At 42.1% G+C, this 21559-nt stretch overlaps 1 protein-coding gene, 1 long non-coding RNA gene and 1 other non-coding gene across 5 annotated transcripts in view; 2 read left to right on the top strand and 1 right to left on the bottom strand.

The window, feature by feature from the left end:
- Window positions 1-7546, top strand: part of ZNF12 (zinc finger protein 12) — a 91202-nt gene extending 83656 nt beyond the window's left edge. For both annotated transcript variants that reach the window (XM_049699471.1, XM_049699472.1), the window contains exon 8: window positions 6994-7546. In XM_049699471.1, coding sequence (XP_049555428.1) covers window positions 6994-6998 — 5 coding nt within the window. In that variant the 3' untranslated portion in view covers window positions 6999-7546. The remainder of the gene's footprint in view (window positions 1-6993) is intronic.
- On the bottom strand, window positions 2367-20011 carry LOC117201000 (uncharacterized). Of its 2 annotated transcripts, XR_004482898.2 has the most exons (6): window positions 19621-20011; window positions 19056-19254; window positions 18650-18796; window positions 17988-18136; window positions 16797-17748; window positions 2367-7435 (listed from the first exon to the last, which is right to left on the bottom strand). It is a non-coding gene; the product is annotated as an uncharacterized LOC117201000 (long non-coding RNA). The 2 variants fall into 2 exon arrangements; XR_004482894.2 differs by lacking the exon at window positions 16797-17748 and having other exon boundaries at window positions 19621-20002.
- TRNAK-UUU (transfer RNA lysine (anticodon UUU)) lies at window positions 3373-3444 on the top strand. Its single transcript has one exon. It is a non-coding gene; the product is annotated as a tRNA-Lys (tRNA).
- Window positions 20012-21559: the final 1548 nt, after the last annotated feature.

Raw genomic sequence — 21559 nt, 5'->3', positions numbered from 1 at the left:
ATTAAAATGCCACTTTAGTTAATTAGCACAAATGTAAAATGTGAGCTATATAAATAAAACAAAAATCTGGAAAGAACCAGAGTACTTACAACCTGTGAGTCAGGACAGAGAAGGCAAATAAGACAATGTAACCAAGTTGCCTGCAGCTCCAAGGTCAAAACAGACCAACCACTGGTCTACAATCATCTGCTGAGCCTGTGCTCTAGAGCCCGTGAGCCACAACTACTGAGCCCATGCGCCTAGAGCCCACGCTCCGCAACAAGAGAAGCCACCACAATGAGAAGCCCACGCACCGCAACAAAGAGTAGCCCCCACTCATCGCAACTAGAGAAAGCCCGCGCACAGCAACGAAGACCCAATGCAGCCAAAAATAAACAAATAAATAAAAACAAATTTATAAAAAAACAAAACATGGAGTATAGACTGTCATAGCCCCATGTCAATCCATGTACCCTATGAATCAGAATCTACAGGTAAGTGATGTAGGCTTATGTACTTAGGAAATGCTTTCTGAATAAACGTATCTATCAGCATTAATAGATGAGCATATCTATTATATACTATACATCAAATTAAGGAAGAGTTAAAAAAAAAAAAAGACGCCCCCCAGATGGGGACAAAGGCCTCAGCAATAACCAGATGCTCTCAGGTGTCACAGTATATGATGAGGTCTGAATTCCTTATGGCTCAGCTGCTAAGTGAAATGGGAATTCTAAGAGGGGAGAGAGTAAGAAGCACTTCAAAACAGAGGTGAGTACTTGAGCTCAAACATAAACTAAGTGTAAAATACGCACAACAAGCATTAACTACATGCCAGGCACAGTCCTAAGCCCTTTCTTAAGGATCTGGACAGGCAAACCTCAAGAAGAGGTGCAGATGTGGGTAAGATGTATGAGCAGTATTTAGAAGGAGGATCATATGGAACTTACCATGAGTTTTTGAGTAACATCAACAAAAAAGGATGAATATGGACTGATATGTTTAAGAAAAGGTATCTTAAGTAATAGAGGACAACCCTAGGATTATATAAGGCCAGCAACAAGACGAAACAGATGCTTTAGATTTAAAAGTATATACTTACAGTTAGGAATGAAATAAGGCATCAGAGGATAAGGTTCTGGTTTTAAGTAAGGTCACTGGAAGGTAAGAATAAAAGCTATAGAAGACAGTTTTCAAAAGAAAATTAAAAATAAGAGGAACTATGGACAGATCAGTATTACAGGTACTTTTCATGGTTGTCAGATACGGAAGAAGAAAAGGATTAGAACCCAAGTAAGTGGAAATAAGGAACGTGAGAAGATTTACAATTTGGAAGAAATGATTTTAGGGTTAATTTCTGCCACACTGACAATGAAAAGACTAGAACACCTCAGGTAAAGCAGAGAGTAGAGGGCAGACGAGGCGGAGATAGAGGACGTGGGAATTTTTCAGTCACTGGGTAAAGTGAAAACCTTAACTCTTAGGAACAGATGAGGTACAGGGAAGGGACATTGTAAGACCTAGTTCTTGACAAACTTCCCAGCAGAGTGATCATGTGATCAAAACTGTTTGCTATTGAAAGACGTCTTAATTTTTGCCAAATTTGAGCACAGAAAATGCTATCTCACTGTCATACTTTTTACTTCTCTTATTACGAATGAAGTTGTAGATATTCTCATTTATCATTTGTGTTTTTGTTTCCCACTTGTGTTTCCTTTTCATATATGTCTTTTGTCCACTCTCTGTTGGGTTGTTTGACTTTTTCTTATGAATTGTAGAAGTTCATTATTCAACAAACTTTTATTGAATGCTAAACTGTGGCTGGCACTATCCTAGACAGTGGAAACACAGACATGAAAGAAAACAAACCCTGTTCTCATGAAGTTTACATTCCAGTGGGAGGAAGCAGAAATTAAGTAAAATGAATAACGTATAATGTCTTATTTAAATTTCTGTTTGAGAAAAGCCATGAATGTATTTTGGATATTAAGCCTTTGCTGGTTATATATGTTACAAATAACTTCTCTCACTCTATGCCATGAATTTTGAATTTTTATGGTGTTTTGTAATGAGTGAATGTTCTTAATGTAATCTATTTTTTCTTCTAAAACAGTATTTTTGTGCTGTTTGAGAACCCTAAGGATTGTACATAGATGATGATACATATATATCAAGAGCGTACATATATTCCCCTTTTATATAGTTATAAACATATTCCACTATACTTTCTTCTAGAAGTTTTATATATTTTACTTTTAAATTGATTTCTGTATAATGGTAAAAGATAAATGTTTTCTCCATATGAATAATTTTCTCAACAGCACTTATTGAATTACATCCCCTTTGTCTGTTTCTCACATATCTGATTTCCATATGCGTGGAGCTAGTTCTGGAATCTTCTGATCCGTTTATTATTCTTTCTTTTTTTTTTTAAGCCCTGCCTTCCCTGGCTCTTAGCCTCATTCTCCCATCTTCAAAGGCACCAATGTTGCATCTCTCTGTGCCTTTATTCAGTAGTCAGGACTTCCTCTGACCACAGCTGGGAAATGTTCTGATTTTTTCTTTTTAATTTATTTATTTTTGGCTGTGTTGGGTCTTCGTTTCTGTGCAAGGGCTTTCTCTAGTTTGGCAAGTGGGGGACACTCTTCATCGCAGTGCGCGGACCTCTCACTATCACAGCCTCTCTTGTTGTGGAGCACAGGCTCCAGACGCGCAGGCTCAGTAGTGTGGCTCACGGGCTTAGTTGCTCCGCGGCATGTGGGATCCTCCCAGACCAGGGCACGAACCTGTGTCCCCTGCATTAGCAGGCAGATTCTCAACCACTGCGCCACCAGGGAAGCCCCCTGATCTGTTTATTCTTACATTAATATCACACTACAGCCAATAGCTAGCACTGAATTTGAAAGGGCAAGCTCCCCGTAGTTTTTCTTAGCCTTCTAAACTGCTTTGTTTATTTTGGGACGTGGCTATTCCACACAAATTTTAAAATTTTATATCTAATAATCCTAAAATCTTAAGTCCTTTAAGTTTTAACTCTATCCTGATAATCAATCCCCACTTCAATTTTAGACTTAGTTCTCACTTAAGTAGCACTCAAAAACAATCTTCTGCTATTTTATACTTTACCATTTCTTGATTAAAGTTCATGTTCTAGAAAATTCTTTACAAAGAACTCACGAAAACAATATTTCCCTGCATTCTTGCATGTTCAAACTTACTGTTGTTACTTTAGCTGAATAGCATTTTGTCTACATATAAAATTATTGGGATTTACTTTTAGTTCTTAAGGATTTTGTAATTCTTTCTCCACTGCTTTTAAAAGCACTGAATGTTATTATGGACGTCTGAGATCACCTTGATTTTTTTTCTCCCCCTTAAAAATGACTGGGGAGTTCCCTGGTGGCCTAGTGGTTAGGATTCAGTGCTTTTGCTGTTGTGGCCCAGGTTCAAACCCTGGCCAGGGAACTGAGATCCTGCAAGCCGAGGAGCACAGCCAGAATTTAAAAGAAAAAAGACTTAATTCAAGTGCTGGGGATCTAATGTAGAGCATGGTGACTATAGTTAATAATATGGTATTGTACCCTTGAACGCTGTTGCAAATATATCTGAATCATTCTCACCCCCCCAAAAAAAACCACACATACAAATTACCTGTTAACTACGTAAGGTGATGGATGTGTTAATTATCTTAATCTTGGTAACCATTCTACAATATATGTACATCAAATCGTCACACTGTACGTTTTAAATATATACAATTAGTCAATATTCCTCAACAAAGTTTTAAATGACTTAATTCTTTGGTTTTGCAGACCAAAAAGAACCTTTCTTTCTTTAAAAATCTAGTAACTTCCCTAGGATACACCATGGTGGTGACAGTTCTGAGTTAGTTTCCCGTAAGTTAGTCCTTTTCATGTAGACTCCAGTCTTCTTTCGTACCAGGAAGCTTCTTTGAAATGTATCTCTAAGTATTTGTTCTATTCAATTATCTCTGGCTTTCCACATGGGGGACTGGATGGTGTGCATGCTGAACCTCCTTTTCCAGTCTTCCACATGTGACCCTTTTAACTGTGCCCCGATTCCCATTCCATCTGCTCACTTCCTGTGCTCCTCTCTTCCAGGCCCCTCACTATGTTTTCAGCTCTTTGTGCTCCTTCCAATTCTACACATTTTACTGTCAGGATGTTTCTTCTTCCAGTTCATTCCTGAGCACTGGAAGCTTTCAGACAATCTCCTGTGTCTCTTCATCTCTCCCCTCAGTGCTTATATATGGTTCCTTGTGTTTTTGAATCATAAAAGCAATTGCTTCATTAAGCTGTGAAACATTAATAGTGAGATACTTGGTCACAATATTTCTCTCTTCTATGACAATATTTTTCAGGTGCTTGTTCTTCACTTACTAATTTTTTTTTTTTTGCCTTTTCTTTTTTTCTCTTTCTCCCTTTTTTTTTTCTTAGGAAAACATCCATGCATCCTGCACTGGCTGCTTAGGACCAAGGACTTAACATTGTATTTGATTATTTTTTATTTCTCTCTGAAAACCTATGGGCATTTTCACGTGCAAAGTCTCGTTTATCCCCCAAATGCTACAAAGACCAATACTTTACACAGTTAAGGGTTATGTGTGTGATTCCACCCTGAATCCCACTTCTCTGCTTCTCAGAACCAAAGCAGGTAACAAGGAAGTTCCTGCCACAATCTTGTTCAATCCCTTCCTGATGTTTTACCAAGGGTTAGTCACCTTGCATTTCTTTCTGAGGTCAGCAGCCCTGGAGGTCTCTCTCTGGTTCCAATTCCAGGTGCCTGTACCCAGCTTGATTTTTTATTGCTTTCAACAGTTCTTCCCTTTATGTCATGGTTTCAAGTTTAGCTATTTCTCAGATTTATACAAAATACCAGTCTGCAACTCATTTCTCAATCTCCTAGTTGGTTTTAGACGGTTTACAGGAACAAAGGGGGAAAACGCTGACTTCATATTTCCAATTTCAAACTAGAAATTCATTGTGTCCTTCTTGACAAGCACCTTTCTTGCCCTCCAGACATCTCTCTGGGTTTTCTTCTCTGTTACGCTTGTGACTCCTACGTGTTGTAAGGCTGTGGGTTGCAGCCTCTTTTCCTGTCTATCCACATCCACTGCCCAAGGCCCAGTTATGTCTGCATACCACCTTTCAACTCATGACTTTCAAATTTAATCTGCACTCCTGTCTGTTCTCCAACTCCAGATCTGTATGTCCAAGGGCCTTATCAACATCTAAATTTGAATAATCATCTCAAGTCACTGACGCTTCTCAAAGTCACTTCTTAAAAAATTTGCCCCGAACTGCTCCTCCCCACTTTTCCCATCTCAGTGAACACTTCCCACCCCAGCAGGTTGCTCAGACTAAATACTGAGGTCATCCTCGGCTCCCCACCCCGTTCTCTCACTCCACATCCTACCCAACAGCAAATCCTACTCTCCCAACGTGGAGCCACATTTCATCACGTCTACCCCCTCCCTCACTTCACATCTGAGCCACTGCAAACACCTCTTTGCTGTCGAGAGCTGAAACCGTCAACACCCACACAGCTTACTCTCTGCATTACCATGACTACTGTTCTACTGTGTTACCGGCAGACTTTCCTGCCCCATGAAACTCATGCCCAGGAAAATAAAAGTTGCAAATGATCTTACTGTTCATTTCAGAAGCTTCCTCAAAACCCTTTTAAACAAACTTCTCACCTTTCCCATAGATACTATACTACTTATTCTCCAAGACCTGTCCACAAATCCTAAACTGTTAAATCATAATTCTTACCCAAAGGTTATTAAGCCCCTGAATTAAAAAAATATACTTTAAACTATACCCTCAAATCTCATAAATAACCTTTGTTCACTCTTTTCCAAGATGCTACGAAGACTGTCAGGGTGAGCAATAAATTAAGATTTGCCTTCACAATGGTGGTGGTCAGTATTTCAGGAGCCAGCATTTCACACTGTCTTTATGCTTTTACTTTGTCCACCACCCTTGTCCCCGTCCCCAATTTCCTCTGCATAGTAGCAAAGAAATTCTTTTAAAACATACTCTTTTGCAGAAATCCAGTAATAGCTACACAACTCACCCCAAATGAAGTCAAAGCCCTTGCCGTGTCCTGTAACACATCATTTGGCCCCTGGCTACCTGTCTGATGTCACCTCCCACCAGCATCCCTCTCAGGTGCTCCCCTGCCACCACTCCGGCCTCCCTGTTTTCCTCAGAGCACTTCCAACAAACTCCTGCCGCAGGAACTTGGCCCTGTGGCTGTTCCTTCGCCTGGAACCCCCAGGATCCACATGACTCACCTCCTTACTTCTTTATCTGCTCTAATGCTGACATCATCAGAAAGGCATTCTCCAACCACCTTTTACAAGAGCACACCCCGCTCTCTATCTCCTGTTTTAGTTCTTTTCACCATTCTCGTCACCACTGGATGTGTAAACTTATTTATTCACGTCTCCTCCTCCTGCTAGCTTGTAAGCTATAGGAGCTCAGGAACAGTGTTTGTTCATTGGTGTATCCCCGACACCAGGAGCGAGGGTGGCACAGAGTAAAAATATCTGCAGAAAGAATTAATAAATGCCTGCGGGGAAAACTGAAAAGAAAATAGTCCATGAAAATGGAGAGAAGATGAATACTAGAAAGGAGAAACCAAGAACAAAGTTCAGGAGGCAGGCAGGGGGTCAACACTGGGCACAGAATGGTCACCTTCCCTAAAAGTCAGGCCAGAGGAAAGCGCTGGTACTTAAGAGTGGTGGACGGAAATGTGGTTCAGGTTATCTGAGGCAGGCTGGCTCGCCATTCAGTTACTTCCCAAGGTCTGAAGCCCCTACATAGAAGTACTGAGACAGACACCAAAGGTCTCAACTTCTGGACCAATCCATCTGGGTCTGCTTTTCCAGTGGCTTCTTTTTTTTCACCTGATAATGACTAACTCACCTGGATCACTCCGGCATGGAAATGCTCTCTCTAATGGCCATGGTTCTTCTCCTTGCTCTAGCTTGAAGATCACCTCTGGTTTGCTGACGCAGTACCCTGTGAGTGAGATACAGGGTTAAGACTTCAGACAAGTTGCTTGGACATCGGGGGCCCTGAAGGACAATGAAGGTGCCGGTTCAGGAATCACATGATAATGGTGCCCATTTGAACCTTTATTTAGGGACGTGAGAACAGAAGCCTTCTTTCTGTGCTCAATAGCAGCACTCATTTCTGACCCATGAGGTGTGCAGATATCATAAAGCTCCACCAAGGGCTCGTAAGCTTTGGCGGCTAAGAAACAATGCACACGCTGAGGCGCTACACAGGGAAGACGCCTCAGCCACGCAGACCAGCATCACATCCCGGTACAGGGTCCTCTGCATGCAGGTCAGCTGTAGCCACTCATCCCAGGTGAAGTCCACAGGCACGTCCTTGAATGACACGGATCCCTGGCCAGCACACTTCTGTTCAAGCCAAAGAGATCAGTATTGGGTGATGTGAGAGAGATGGGAAATAATTCTTAACATGTTGATTTTGAGAGCTTACCATAAATATTATATAGGCTGCCTATTCTATACCTTGTTTTGTGGTTTACTTTGTGGGATAAAGTGATATCATAATAGGAAAATCCAGATTGTAGATTAACTTATTAATTCAAACAAAAAAAACTGAAGTTTCTACCATGTGTCTGAAACTATCCTAGCTTGCCAAGAATATTGACCTAAATCAATCTTTTTTGTTTTTCTTTGTTTGCGGTACGCGGGCCTCTCACTATTGTGGCCTCTCCCATTGCAGAGCACAGGCTCCGGACGCACAGGCTCAGTGGCCATGGCCCACAGGCCCAGCCGCTCCCCGGCATGTGGGATCTTCCCGGACCGGGTCACGAACCTGTGTCCCCTGCATCGGCAGGCAGACTCTCAACCACTGTGCCACCAGGGAAGCCCCTAAATCAATCATTTTTATTTGGCCTTTAAGAAGCTTAAATCTTGGTAAGGAGAAAAATCATACCTATGAATACTTATCGTGTAATAAGGTATTATTAGAGCTATGCTAGAATCAGTGTTATATAATGTAGGAGATATGACTATTTTGTATTGTCAGGTCGGGATTCACAATAGCAGATCTTCATTAATGTGGTGCAAGCACATACACAAAGTCAAAGAGGTATGAAAAACACAGCAGTATGACAGGAACAGGGGAACAGGGCAGGGCCATGAGAAGAGGAAGAACTGCAAAGGTGTTCAGCAGCACATTGTGCAGTAATTCTGGACTCATCCGTGTAGCTGAGTGGTCTCCAAAATACTTCATCACCATCCTGGCAGTAAAGTTTTGAACACCCCCAATTTATTTATTTTTAATAAGTACTATATACATTCTGCTAATCCACATGATAATAAGCTTAATTTATCTTTTTTTTCCTCATTAAAAGTTTAAATGTAATCAACCTGTTTTCCTCCCAATGGAGAAGAAAGCACTGGGATATCTTGTGCCTCCACAGGTGGGAGGTGTGACCACTGAAGAAATGAGGAGCTGGTGAAGACACACATGCAATCACCATGGTAGCTGTAACGTTTACATTAAACAGCAGCAAGGAAGATCTCAAATCAACAACCAAACATTACAATTTAAGGAACTAGAAAAAGAACAAATTAAACCCAAAGCTAGCAGAAAGAAGAAAATAATAAAGATTAGAGCAGATGTAAACAAAATAGAAAACAGAAAAACAGAGAAAATGAAACCAAAAACTGTTTTTTAAAAAAGATGAACAAATTTGACAAACTTTTACCTAGATGGAATAAGAAAAAAAAGGAAAGACTCAAATTACTAAAATCAGAAATGAAGATATGAACGTTACTACCGATTCTGCTGAAGTAAAAAGGATTATGGGAGAGTACTATGAACAACTGTACAATAAATTGGATTACCAAGATGAAATGGAAAAATTTTTAGACACATAAAATCTACCAAGACTAAATCATCAAGAAAATAGGCACACTGAATACACCTATAACTAGTGTGGAAATTGGGTCAGTAACCAAAAACATCCCGACAAACAAAAGTCCTGGACCATGGCTTCACTGGTTCATTTTACCAAACATTTAAAGAAAAGCTGGGCTTCCCTGGTGGCGCAGTGGTTGAGAGTCTGCCTGCCGATGCAGGGGATACGGGTTCGTGCCCCGATCCGGGAAGATCCCACATGCCGCGGAGCGGCTAGGCCCATGAGCCATGGTCACTAGGCCTGCATGCCCGGAGCCTCTGTTCCGCAACGGGAGCGGCCACAACAGTGAGAGGCCCGCGTACCGCAAAAAAAGAAAGAAAGAAAGAAAAGCTAATACTGGGACTTCCCTGGCAGTCCAGTGGTTAAGACTCCACGCTTCCACTGCAGGGGGCATGGGTTTGATCCCTGGTCAGGGAACAAAGATTCCACATGCTGTGCAGCACAGCCAAAGAAAGAAAGTAGAGCTAATACAAATCCTTCTCAAACTTTTCCAAAAAATTGAAGAAGAGCGAACGCTTCCTAACTCATTCTATGAGGCCAGCATCACCCTTATAACAAAACCAGACATAGATGTTGCAAGAAAACTACAGACCAATATCCCTTATAATACTACAAAGCTACAGTACTAAAAATGGTGTGGTACTGGCATAAAAATAAACAGACAAAAGGAATAAAATAGAGAGCCCAGAAATAAACCCTCAAATTTATGCTCAAATGCTTTTTGACAAGGTTGTCAAGACCACCCAATGGGGAAAAGATAGTCATTTCAGCAAATGGTACTGGGAATACTGAATATCCACATGCAGAATAATAAAGTTGGATCTTTACTTAACCTCAAATAAAAAAATTAACTCAAAATGGATCAAAGACCTAAATGTAAGACTTAAAACTATAAAACTTTTAGAAGAAAACAGGGCAAACGCTTCATGACTCAGTAACTGGCTATGATTTCTTGGATATGACACCAAAGGCACAGGGAACAAAAGAAAAAACAGACAAACTGGACTCCCTGAAAACTAAAAATGTTCTGCATCAAAAGACACTATCAGGGCTTCCCTGGTGGCGCAGTGGTTGAGAGTCCGCCTGCCGATGCAGGGGACACGGGTTCGTGCCCAGGTCCGGGAAGATCCCACATGCCACAGAGCGGCTGGGCCTGTGAGCCATGGCCGCTGAGCCTGTGCATCCAGAGCCTGTGCTCCGCAATGGGAGAGGCCACAACAGTGAGAGGCCTGTGTACCGCAAAAAAAAAAAAAAAAAAGACACTATCAACAGAGTAAAATGCAACCCACAGAATGGGAGTAAATATCTGCAAATCATTATGTCTGTTAAGGGATTAATATCCAGAATATATAAAGAACCCCTTAAACACCAAAAACTCCCCGAACATCCAATTCAAAATGGACAAAGGACCTGGACATTGCTCCAAAGAGAATACACAAATAGCCAATAAGCACATGAAAAGATGCTCAATATCACTGATCATTAGTGGAATGTGAATTAAAACTACAATGAAATATCACCTCACACCCATTAGGACGGCTACTATGAAAACAAAAAGCACAACAAAACACAACAACCACTACAAAATAACAACTGCTGGAGAGGATGTGTAGCCATGGGAACTCTTGTGCACTGTTGGTGGGGATGTGAAACAGTACAGCTGTTACAGAAAAGGGTGTGGCAGTTCCTTAAAAAATTAAAAACGGAATTACCATATGACCAAGCAATTCCACTTCTGGGTATATACCCAAAAGAACAGAAAGCAGGATCTTAAAGAAATATCTGGGGCTTCCCTGGTGGCGCAGTGGTTGAGAATCTGCCTGCCAATGCAGAGGACACGGCTTCGAGCCCTGGTCTGGGAAGATCCCACGTGCCGCAGAGCAACTAGGCCTGTGAGCCACAACTACTGAGCCTGCGCGTCTGGAGCTTGTGCTCCACAACAATAGAAGCTGCGACAGTGACAGGCCCGCACACCGCGATGAAGAGTGGCCCCCGCTTGCCACAACTAGAGAAAGCCCACACACACAAACGAAGACCCAACACAGCCAAAAATAAATAAATAAATAAATAAATTTTTTAAAAAAAAGAAATATCTATACACCCATGTCCATAGCAGCATTACTCACATTAACTAAAATGTGAAAGCAACCCAAGTGTTCACTGACGAATAAATAAGCAAATGTGATATGTATATACAATAGAAAGGAAGGAAATTTTCACATATGCTACAACATGGATGAACCTTGAGGACATTATGCTAAGTGAAATAAGACAAGCACAAAAGGACAAATACTACATAAAACCATTTATATGAGGTACTTAGAATAGTCAAAATCACAGAGGCAGAGAATATAATGATGGTTGCCAGGGGCTAGGAGGAGGAAGGAATGTGAAGTTATCGTTTAATGGGTACAGAGTTTTAACTTTATAAGATAAAGAGTCATGTGGATGGGTGGTAGTGACGGTTGCACAACATTATAAATGTACTTATTTAACACTACTGAATGCTTAAAATGGTTAAAGTGATTTTTTTTTATTTTTTGGAGTATAGTTGATTTACAATGTTGTGTTAGTTTCAGGTGTATAGCAAAGTGTATCAATTATACATATACATGTATCCACTCTTTTTTAGATTCTTTTCCTACGTAGACCATTACAGAGTATTGAGTAGAGTTCCCTGTGCTATACAGTAGGTCCTTATTAGCTATCTAAAAATGATAAATTTTATATGTGTATTTTACCACAACAAAAAAACTGGGGGAGTGGGGGGAACTCCATTAAAGATAAGAGTTTGAACACCCCTCCCCACCATGTACATGGATGGAGAAAGACACACCATGATAATACTAATCAAAAGAAAGCAGGAGTGGAGTGGCGATATTATTTTCAGACATAGCAGACTTCAAAGTAAGAAAAGTTATCAAGGATAAAGAAAGTCATTCATAATGATAAAGGGGTCAAATCTCCAAGAAGAGGTAACAATCCTTAACATGTATGCACCTAACAACAAAGTGTCAAATACATCGGCAAAAAGTGATAGAACTACGAGGAGAAACAGATGGAATCTAATGTTGGAGACTTCAACACAGCTCTATCACAAACAGTGGGCAGAAAATCAGTAAAGACACAAAGACAAACCTCATTTTACTGTGCTTCACAGATACTGCCTTTTTTTTTTTTAATACAAGTTGAAGGTTTGTGGCAACCCTGCATCGAGCAAGTCTACTGCCATCATTTTTCTAACAGCATCACTTTTTAAATTAAGTTATGTGCATTTTTTTAGGCATGTTACTGCACACTTAACAGACTACAGTACAGTGTAAACATAATGTTTTTTTGGTTTTTTTGCGGTACTCGGGCCTCTCACTGTTGTGGCCTCTCCCGTTGCAGAGCACAGGCTCTGGACACTCAGGCTTAGCGGCCATGGCTCACGGGCCTAGCCGCTCCGCGGCATGTGGGATCTTCCCGGACCAGGGCACGAACCCGTGTCCCCTGCATCAGCAGGCAGACTCTCAACCACTGTGCCACCAGGGAAGCCCTGTAAACATAATTTTTATAGGCACTGGAAAACCGAAAAATTTGTGTGACCCATTTCATTATGATATTCGCTTTACTAGGATGGTCTGGAACCAAACCCACAATATCTCTGAGGTTTGCCTGAGTTGAACTCAACAACACCATCAGTCAATTGGCTCTAATTGACATCTATAGACTGCTTCATCCAACAAAAGCACAATACACATTCTTCTCAAATTCACATGGAATATTCACCAAGATAGACCACATTCTGGGCCATAAAACACACCTTAATAAATTTAAAAGAACAGAAATCATACAGTGTCTAACCTCTCAGACCACAATGGAATTAAACTATAAATCAGTAACAGAAAGGTAGCTGAAAAACTCTAAAATACAAGATTAAACAACACATTTCTAAGTAACACATGGGTGAAAGAAGAAATCTCAAAAGAAATTTTAAAATATTTTGAACTAAATGAAAATTAAAACACAATTTATTGTGTGATGCAGCAAAATCAATACTAAATTTATAGCATTGAGTGCATATATTTAGAAAAAAGAAAGATCTAAAATTAGTCATCTGGGCTTCCCTGGTGGCGCAGTGGTTGGGAGTCCACCTGCTGATGCAAGGGACACGGGTTCATGCCCCAGTCCGGGAGGATCCCACATGCCGTGGAGCGGCTGGGCCCGTGAGCCATGGCCACTAAGCCTGCGTGTCCGGAGCCTGTGCTCTGCAGTGGGAGAGGCCACAACAGTGAGAGGCCCGTGTACCACAACAAATAAATAAAATCAGTCATCTAAGATTCCACCTTAGAAAACTATATGAAGAACAAATTAAAACAAAAGTAAGCAGAAGAAAAGAAATAATAGAAACTGGAGTAGAATCAAAATGAAATTTCAAAAGAAATTGAAAATAGGAAATCAATGGAGAAAAATCAATGAAACCAAAAGCCGATTCTTTGAAAAGATCAATAAAATTAATAAACCTCTAGCTAGACTAAGAAAAAGAGAAAACACAAATTACTAATATCAGAAATGAAAGTGGGGATATAACTACAGATCCCATTGACATTAAAATAATAAAGAAATATAATGAGTAACTCTCTGCCCACAAATTTGACAATGATGAAGTGGACCAATCTGTTCAAAGTCACAATCTACCCAACTCACACAAGAACAAATACACAATCTAAATAAGGCTGTATTTTTAAATTGAGTCAATAATTAATAACCTTCCAAAACAAAAAGAACCAAGCCTAGATGGGTTCACTCATAAATTCTACCAAACACTTATGAAAGAAATTATACTAAATATCTACAATCTCTTTCAGAAGACAGAAATAGGGAATAGTTCCTACCTCTTTGTCTCAAGACAAAGACATTACAAGATAAGAAAACCACAGAAAAATATCTCTCATGAATATAGATGCAAAAATCCTTCACAAAATATAAAAAGAAATACACACCACAATGGGATAGGCCACAACACTGAGAGGCCCACGTACCGCAAAAAAAAAAAAAAAAAAGAATCCGTTTGCCAACGTAGGGGACATGGGTTCAAACCCTGGTCCGGGAAGATCCCACATGCCGCGGACCAACTAAGCCTGTGCACCACAACTACTAAGCCTGCGCTCTAGAGCCCACGTGCCACAACTACTGGAGCCCATGCACCATAACTACTGAAGCCCACGCACCCTAGAACCCACACACCGCAACTACTGAGCCCATGCGCCTCAACTACAGAAGTCTGTGCACTCTAGGGCCAGTGTGCCGCAACTACTGAGCCTGCATGCTGCAACTACTGAAGCCTGTGCACCTAGAGCCCATGCTCCGCAACAAGAGAAGCCACCGCAGTGAGAAGCCCACGCACCACAATGAAGAGTAGCCCCTGCTAGCCACACCTAGAGAAAGCCCACACACAGCAATGAAGACCCAACACAGCCAAAATAAATAAACTCTCAGCAAACCAGGAACAAAGAGGAACTTCCTCAACTTGATAAAGAAATCTACAAAAGCCTACAGATAACATCATACATAATGGTGAGAAACTAGCAGCTTTCCCACTAATATAAGGAACAAGGCAAGGATGTCCCCTTTCACCACTCCTTTTCAACACTGTACTGGAAGTCCTGGCTAACGCAACAAGACAAGAAAAGGAAACAAAAGGTATACTGATTAGGAAGGAAGAAATAAAACTGTCTTTATTGTCAGATGACAAAATCGTCTATGTAGAAAATCTGAAAGAATCAACAAAAAAGTCCTGAAACTACTAAGCGATTATAGCAACTTTGCAGGGCACAAGGTTAATATATAAAACTCAATCATTTTTCTATATAACATCAATGAACAAGTGGAATTTGAAATTAAAAACAGTATCATTTACATTCACTCACCCCCCAAATGAAATACTTATGTATAAATCTAACAAAATACATACAAGATGTATATGAGGAAAACTGTAAAACTCTGACGAAAGAAATAGAGGAACTAAATAAATGGAGAGATATTACATGTTTGTGGACAGGAAGACTCAATGTTACCATGATGTCAGTTCTTCCAAACCTGATCTACAGATTCAATGAAATCTCAAAATCCCAGTCAACTATTTTGTGGATATCAACAAACTGGTTCTAAACTTTTAAAAAGGCAAATGACCCAGAATAGCCAAACAATATTGAAAGAGAGGAACAAGGTTGGAGGACGGACACTACCTGACTTAAAGCCTTACTGTAAAGCTACAGTAATCAAGACAGTGAAAGAATAGACAAATAGATCAATGAAACAAACTGGAGATCCAAGAAATAGACCCACATACATGTAGTCAACTGATCTTTGACAAAGGAACAAAGACAATACAATGGAGCAAAGACAGTCTTTTCAAAAAATGGTGCTGGAATAACTGGACATCCACAAGCAAAAAAAATAATCTAAACACAGACTTTACACCCATCACAAAAGTTAACTAAAAATGGATCACAAACTTAACTAAAATACAAAATTACAAAAGTCTTAGAAGATAACACACGAGAAAATCTGATGACTTTCAGTTTAGCAATCACTTTTTAGACACAGCACCAAGGGCATGATCCATGAAAGAAATAACTGATAAGCTGTACTCCATTAAAATGAAAAATTTCCACTCTGTCAAAGACACTGTCAAGAGAGTGGAAAGACAAGCCACAAACTGGGAGAAAATATCTGCAACAGACACATCTGATAAAGGACTATTATCCAAAATACACAAAGAACTCTTAAAACTCAACAATAAGAAAACAAACAACCTAAGACTTTAAGGGACTGCTTACCAAAGAAGATATACAGATGACAAACAATAAGCATATGAAAAGATGCTCCACATCACATGTCATTAGGGAACTGCAAATTACACCAATGAGATTCCACTATACACCTGTTAGAATGCCCAAGATCCAGAACACTGACACCACCAAATGCTGGCGAGGATGTGGAGCAACAGGAATTCTCATTCATTGCTGGTGGGAATGCAACATGGCACAGCTACTTTGGGAGATAGTTTGATGTTTGCTTACAAAGATAAACATGCTGTCACCGTACAACCCAGGAATCATGCTCCCTGGTATTCACCCAATGAAGTTAAAAACTTATGTCCACACAAAAACCTGCACACAGATGCTTATGGTAGCCTTACTCTCAACTTCCCAAATTTGGAAGCGACCAAGATGTTCTTCAGTAGGTGAATGGATAAACTGTGGTACATCTAGACAATGGAATACTATTCAGCACTAAAACAAAATGAGCTATCAAGCCATGAAAAGAAGCGAAGAAATCTTAAATGAATATTACTAGGTCAAAAAAAGCCAATCTGAAAAAGCTACATACTGTATGATTCCAACTATACGACATTCTGGAAAAGGCAAAACAATGAAGACAATGAAGTGGTTGGTGGGGGGAGGGGAGGCAGGGAGGGAAGGGAGGGATGAACAGGTGGCGCACAGAGTAGTTTTAAATGCAGTGAAACTACCCTGTATGATACTATAATGGTGAATACATGTGACACATTCATCAAAACCCACAGAATGTACAACACCAAGAGTGAACCCTAATGTAAACTATAGATTTTGGGTGACAATGATGTGTCAGCGTAGGTTCATCCACTTACCAAGCGTACCGTCTGGTGGGGATTGTTGATAATGGGGAAGGCTGTAGGTGTCTGGGGGCAGGTGGTATATGGGAAATCTCTGTACCTTCAGCCCAGCTTTGTTGTAAACCTAATACTGCTCAAACAAACATGAATTCTTACAAAAGCAACAATAACAAAAATAGTCCACCTTGCATGATCCAAGATAGCATTCAGAGAAGGGAAAGGAGACCCCAATTCTCCTGGATGGCCCTGCTCTGTATTCAGGTAGGGTGATTATCCAGTCAGAGCAGAGTTTGCTTCCCAAGCCTACCATTTGCTTATTCAGCCACAAACACGTGATGAGCACCTACCAGGAACAAGGCACAGGGTGAGGAACGGAAAATATGAAGATGAACACGGCATGAACATGGACTTTGAAGGGCTAATGGCCTGTCAGCACAGACACAAACAGGTAATTTCCACGCAATGGACAAAGCGCAGTGACAGGGGCAGCAGGGGCATTGTGGAGCACAGAGGGGAAGGGCAATTAATCCAGAGGGGGACAAAGAAAGAGGAGAAGGGCTTCCTGGAAGAGATCTCCCCCAAGTTAGCTCCTGAGAGATGAACTGGAGACTCAGGAAAGGAAGTGGAGCAGGGCTCCCAGGTCAGCCCGCAGGACAGAGACGTGAGTGAGATGCACAGATGGGTGGTAACCGGATGTGTTCAGGAAGTTATGTCAGGTTTGGGGTCACTGGAGACCACTGTTACATGTTTACTCTTTAAATGTCACCTTCTCTAAACTGTGAACTCCATCAAAAAGGGACCAGGTCTCTACATCGTTCTGAGCAGAGTCTGTGGCACACAGTTCAGTACCTCACACACTAATCAATCACTGTTGAATAAAATGTAGAATATGAGAATTTTTTTAAATATTTAATAAAACAAAGAGAAATAGGAAGTGGTTCTGTTCTCAACAGCCTTAATTTCATGATAAGAACTCAGCCTTTCCCCTCTGGAGGGCCAGAAGCTATTCAAGTGGTTTCCATACTGAAGTGGCATCATCTGAATAGCATTTCAGATTCCTCAGGAGGACAGACTTAACCTCGGGGAGAAAGAAGCAAAAAACTGTTCCAACAGTGCAGGGGAGAGAAGATGAAGCTCTGATAAGGGGAGAAAGAATTAAGCAGAAAACACAGGTTTAAGAAATGATGACATCTCAAAGGTAGTAGAGCCTAGATGCTACCCAGGATGAGGTGAGGGGTGGGAAGAATAGGATGAATCCCATTTTGGTGGCTTTTTATCTATTTCCACTTTTCCATCTTAACATATGAACACCCTAAAAAAAGCCATGAAATCCACTGGAAAATGAAATAGGGAATAGAGAAAAGAAATACTTCACCTGGGATTTGTTCATTTTCTGTTGTTCTTGGAAGACTGTCAAAACCTGGGAAGGCATTCCTGGAAGAGGAGGAAAGAGGAACAGGATGATGAGAGCTCCTCAACGCTCTTCCTAAAAACTTCCACACGCCAGCTGGGTAACCTTTAATCCTGGAGAAGGAGAGGAAGGTTAACACCTGCCCCTTAGTGACTCCTTAAACCCACAATGTTCCCTACTCCTTTAACTATTTATGTTCCCCTCTCACTAACACAGAAGTATTTAAAGCAGAATTATTAAGCATATGATAGCATCTCAAAATATGAAATATGATGCCTTCATTAAAACATATAGCAGGGGGAAAAACCCTAAAGGCGATTTTGCGTAACTGTTTTTCTACCAAGATGTTAACCCCCTGAGTCCGAGAATCCTCATAAAGTTTTGAAACAAGGGACAGGTGCCTTAAACTTGTTTTTTTAAAAAGAAAAACTGTTTCTTCTAACTTGCTTTTTCTCAAAAGGATTTTTTTTAATATTTATCTTTTTTTTTTTTTTTATGGCTGCACCGGGTCTTAATTGCAGCACAGGGGATCTTTAGTTGAAGCATGTGGACTTCTTAGTTGCGGGATCTAGTTCCCTGATCAGGGATCGAACCCGGGCCCCTGCATTGGAAGCATGGAGTCTTACCCACTGGACCACCAGGGACATCCTCAAAAGGATTTTTTTAAGAGGAAATGTGTTTCCGTGCGATCGTGTGGACAGCACATGCCAGGACTTCTATGTGCTTCTTACTGATTCTTCACAAGTCATTTCCCCTTTCAGGCTTTTTCCCTTCTGTCAAATGAAAAAAAAAAAAAGATAATCCTGGCAAACCGTTTGGGAACTACTACTCTTGACTCTAAGAACAGGAACGACAGAAAAGCGCTGCCCAGCTTCTGGAAAGAACTGGTGGAGAATGAAGGGAGGGGAGGTTGCCATTGGGGGTGGGGTTAAAGATAAAAGCTTCCCAGCTGCGGAATCCCCCAGCATCCCACCACTCCCGCCACATGTCACACTCAGTCCCAGCTCCCTTCTGTCTTCCAAAGTGACTCACAGCTGATGGTGGTGAAATCACTCAAGCCTCCGCCCTCCGGGCGATACGCTCCTTTTCTGGGTTTCTTCCGCTTCTCTTCTGAAGCTCCGATGGGTCTTGGGTCAGAGGCTAGAGGGAGCGGAGGTTCTTCCCTGTGAGATTCCCGTTCCTGGAGTCCCCCTCCTTCCGGCTCAGTAGAGATGCTCTGTTCCAGTAGAGCCTAGGGGACAAATTCACTTCAGCGGGAACCTTCATCCGGATGCCACATCTGCCTCTCTGAGAACACGCAGCTCCAGAGACCTCAGGCCGCACTTCTACGACCGCAGAGGAGGCTGAGGACAAAGGCGGGCTGGCCGCGGCTTAAGTGCCCTCGGCCCCTGGACGGCACAGCTGCGGGGCGTCTCCGTCGCGGCCGGAGGCTGCTCCGGACAGCGCTGGGCCAGACGGATACCAGTCTAAGGGAACTAAGGAAACCCGGGATGCACACCGCCGCCGCAAGCCTCGGGCACACACGCTTCGGTTACGTATTCGGGCCCGAGGAACGCGCGCCACGCCGCGCCGAGAAGCATCACGGGGCTAGTCTTACCTCGCCGGGCTGCGAGGCCCGATGGGGTCTGTCGCTCAGTCCTCTGGGCCGCGTTCGGGCCGCCTCGGCGATTACGAGGATGGAGACCCCGCAGCCAGCGCGGCCTCTCCCACAAACGCGGCCCTTCCCGCGCGTTCGCTCGGGACCCCCAGTCTCCCTCCATTCAGTGTGGACGCGGCCCAGGCGGCGCTGCCTCTGCCTCCGCCCCGCGCCCCTCTTCGCAGCCTCGGGAGGCCCGCGCTGAACAGGACGCCGACCTCCAGGGCCTACCGCCCGCCCCACGCGCGGCCGCGCCCAGACAGCCCCGAGACCACCAGGGAGCCCCGCCGAGAACCTACGCGCGCCTGCGCACAGAGCCCGACGCCGATATAGGTCCTCGGCGAGCTCCGCCCACTGTGGGGCGGGGCCTGCGCGGGGCCCTTCCCTCTCCACCCCCAACCCCCCCCACATCGCCCCAACTCCCACAACCCCGTCGCTCCCCACGTCATCCCCACCTCTCCTAGTCCGACCTCACCTGCCCCTCCCCCTACACGCCCCCGCCCCTACATCACCCCCACAGCACCCTAGCCCCTACCGCTCTGCATCACCATCACCCCTACCTGGAGATGACGGGCCTCCTCGCAGCCGCCAGCTAGAGAGAGATTTAAGAACACAGATGAAAAAGTTAACCAAATTAGCCCAGCCAAGCAATTTTTTTTTCTTTTTTTTTTTTTTTTGGCATTGCTGCCGGGCTTGTGGGATGTTAGGTCCCCTACCAGGGATGGAACCCGCCCCGCCGCAGCGAAAGCTTGGAGTCCTTACCACTGGACCGCCAGGGAATTCCCCAAGCAATTTTTTTTAATGTGAAAGAAAAAGAAGTAACGGGGGTGCAAAATTTAAGATTCAATACACGAAAATTGAAGGTAAGTCAAAATTCACACAAGTGAAGTGGGGTGGGGGGAAGTATCTCACACATTCTCCCAGAGATGACTGTGCTGAACCGTTAGGCACGCATCTTTCTGACATTTTTACCATAAGGAAAAAATTCAAAAGGATCATGAGCTAGAGAACAGGCCTAGGAGAAAGGGTATTTAGCACTTTACCAAATGGTAAAGGGGCCTTTGGGATTGGTGGGGAGTAGTCAATATACTATGTTAGCTCAACCAGTGACTGCACTCAAATACAATTAGTGTTAAACTCCTAGTTCACACATTAGGATAAATGAGTTTTACCTGGATTCAACATTTTTAAATTCAAAAGAAAATTCTTAAAGCATAGTGAATTTTAGAAATATATAATCAATAGGGAAAACATACGACAACAGAGAAACCATTAAACTAAAAACTGTTTTTATTTTAGAAAGTTACACATTTCAGTTTCAGATTAAAAATTGCAACTAAGTTTAAAGAAAAACTAAGAAAAGGTCTTTATAACATATATAAGAAACAAAGACTTTATAATTTTAATGTATTAGCAGCTTTTATAAATCATTGAGAAGATCAACATTATTGTCACTTCTTTAAGATATGAAAAGGGAATTAAAAGACAGGATGTATCAATAAGTGAACAATAAATATATTTAAAAGTCTCGTGATAAATAAAAGACATCAAAATTTAAGATATTTTTTGAAAATAAAATTTGAAAAGAATAAAATAATAGGAATATCCAGGACTTCCCTGGTGGCGCAGTGGTTAAGAATCCGCCTGTCAATGCAGGGGACATGGGTTTTATCCCTGATCCGGGAATATCCCACATGCTGCGGAACAACTAAGCCCGTGAGCCACAATTACTGAGCCCGTGAGCCACAACTATGGAAGCCCACGTGCCTAGAGCCCGTGCTCTGCAACAAGAGAATCCAATGCAATGCGAAGCCCACACACTGCAACGAAGAGTAGCCCCCGCTTGATGCAACTAGAGAAAGCCCGCATGCAGCAACGAAGACCTAACGCAACCAAAAAT

This window comes from Orcinus orca, chromosome 16, assembly GCF_937001465.1.
Source record: "Orcinus orca chromosome 16, mOrcOrc1.1, whole genome shotgun sequence".
In the NCBI taxonomy this organism is placed as follows: domain Eukaryota; kingdom Metazoa; phylum Chordata; class Mammalia; order Artiodactyla; family Delphinidae; genus Orcinus; species Orcinus orca.
This window is presented reverse-complemented; position numbering and strand designations above follow the sequence as displayed.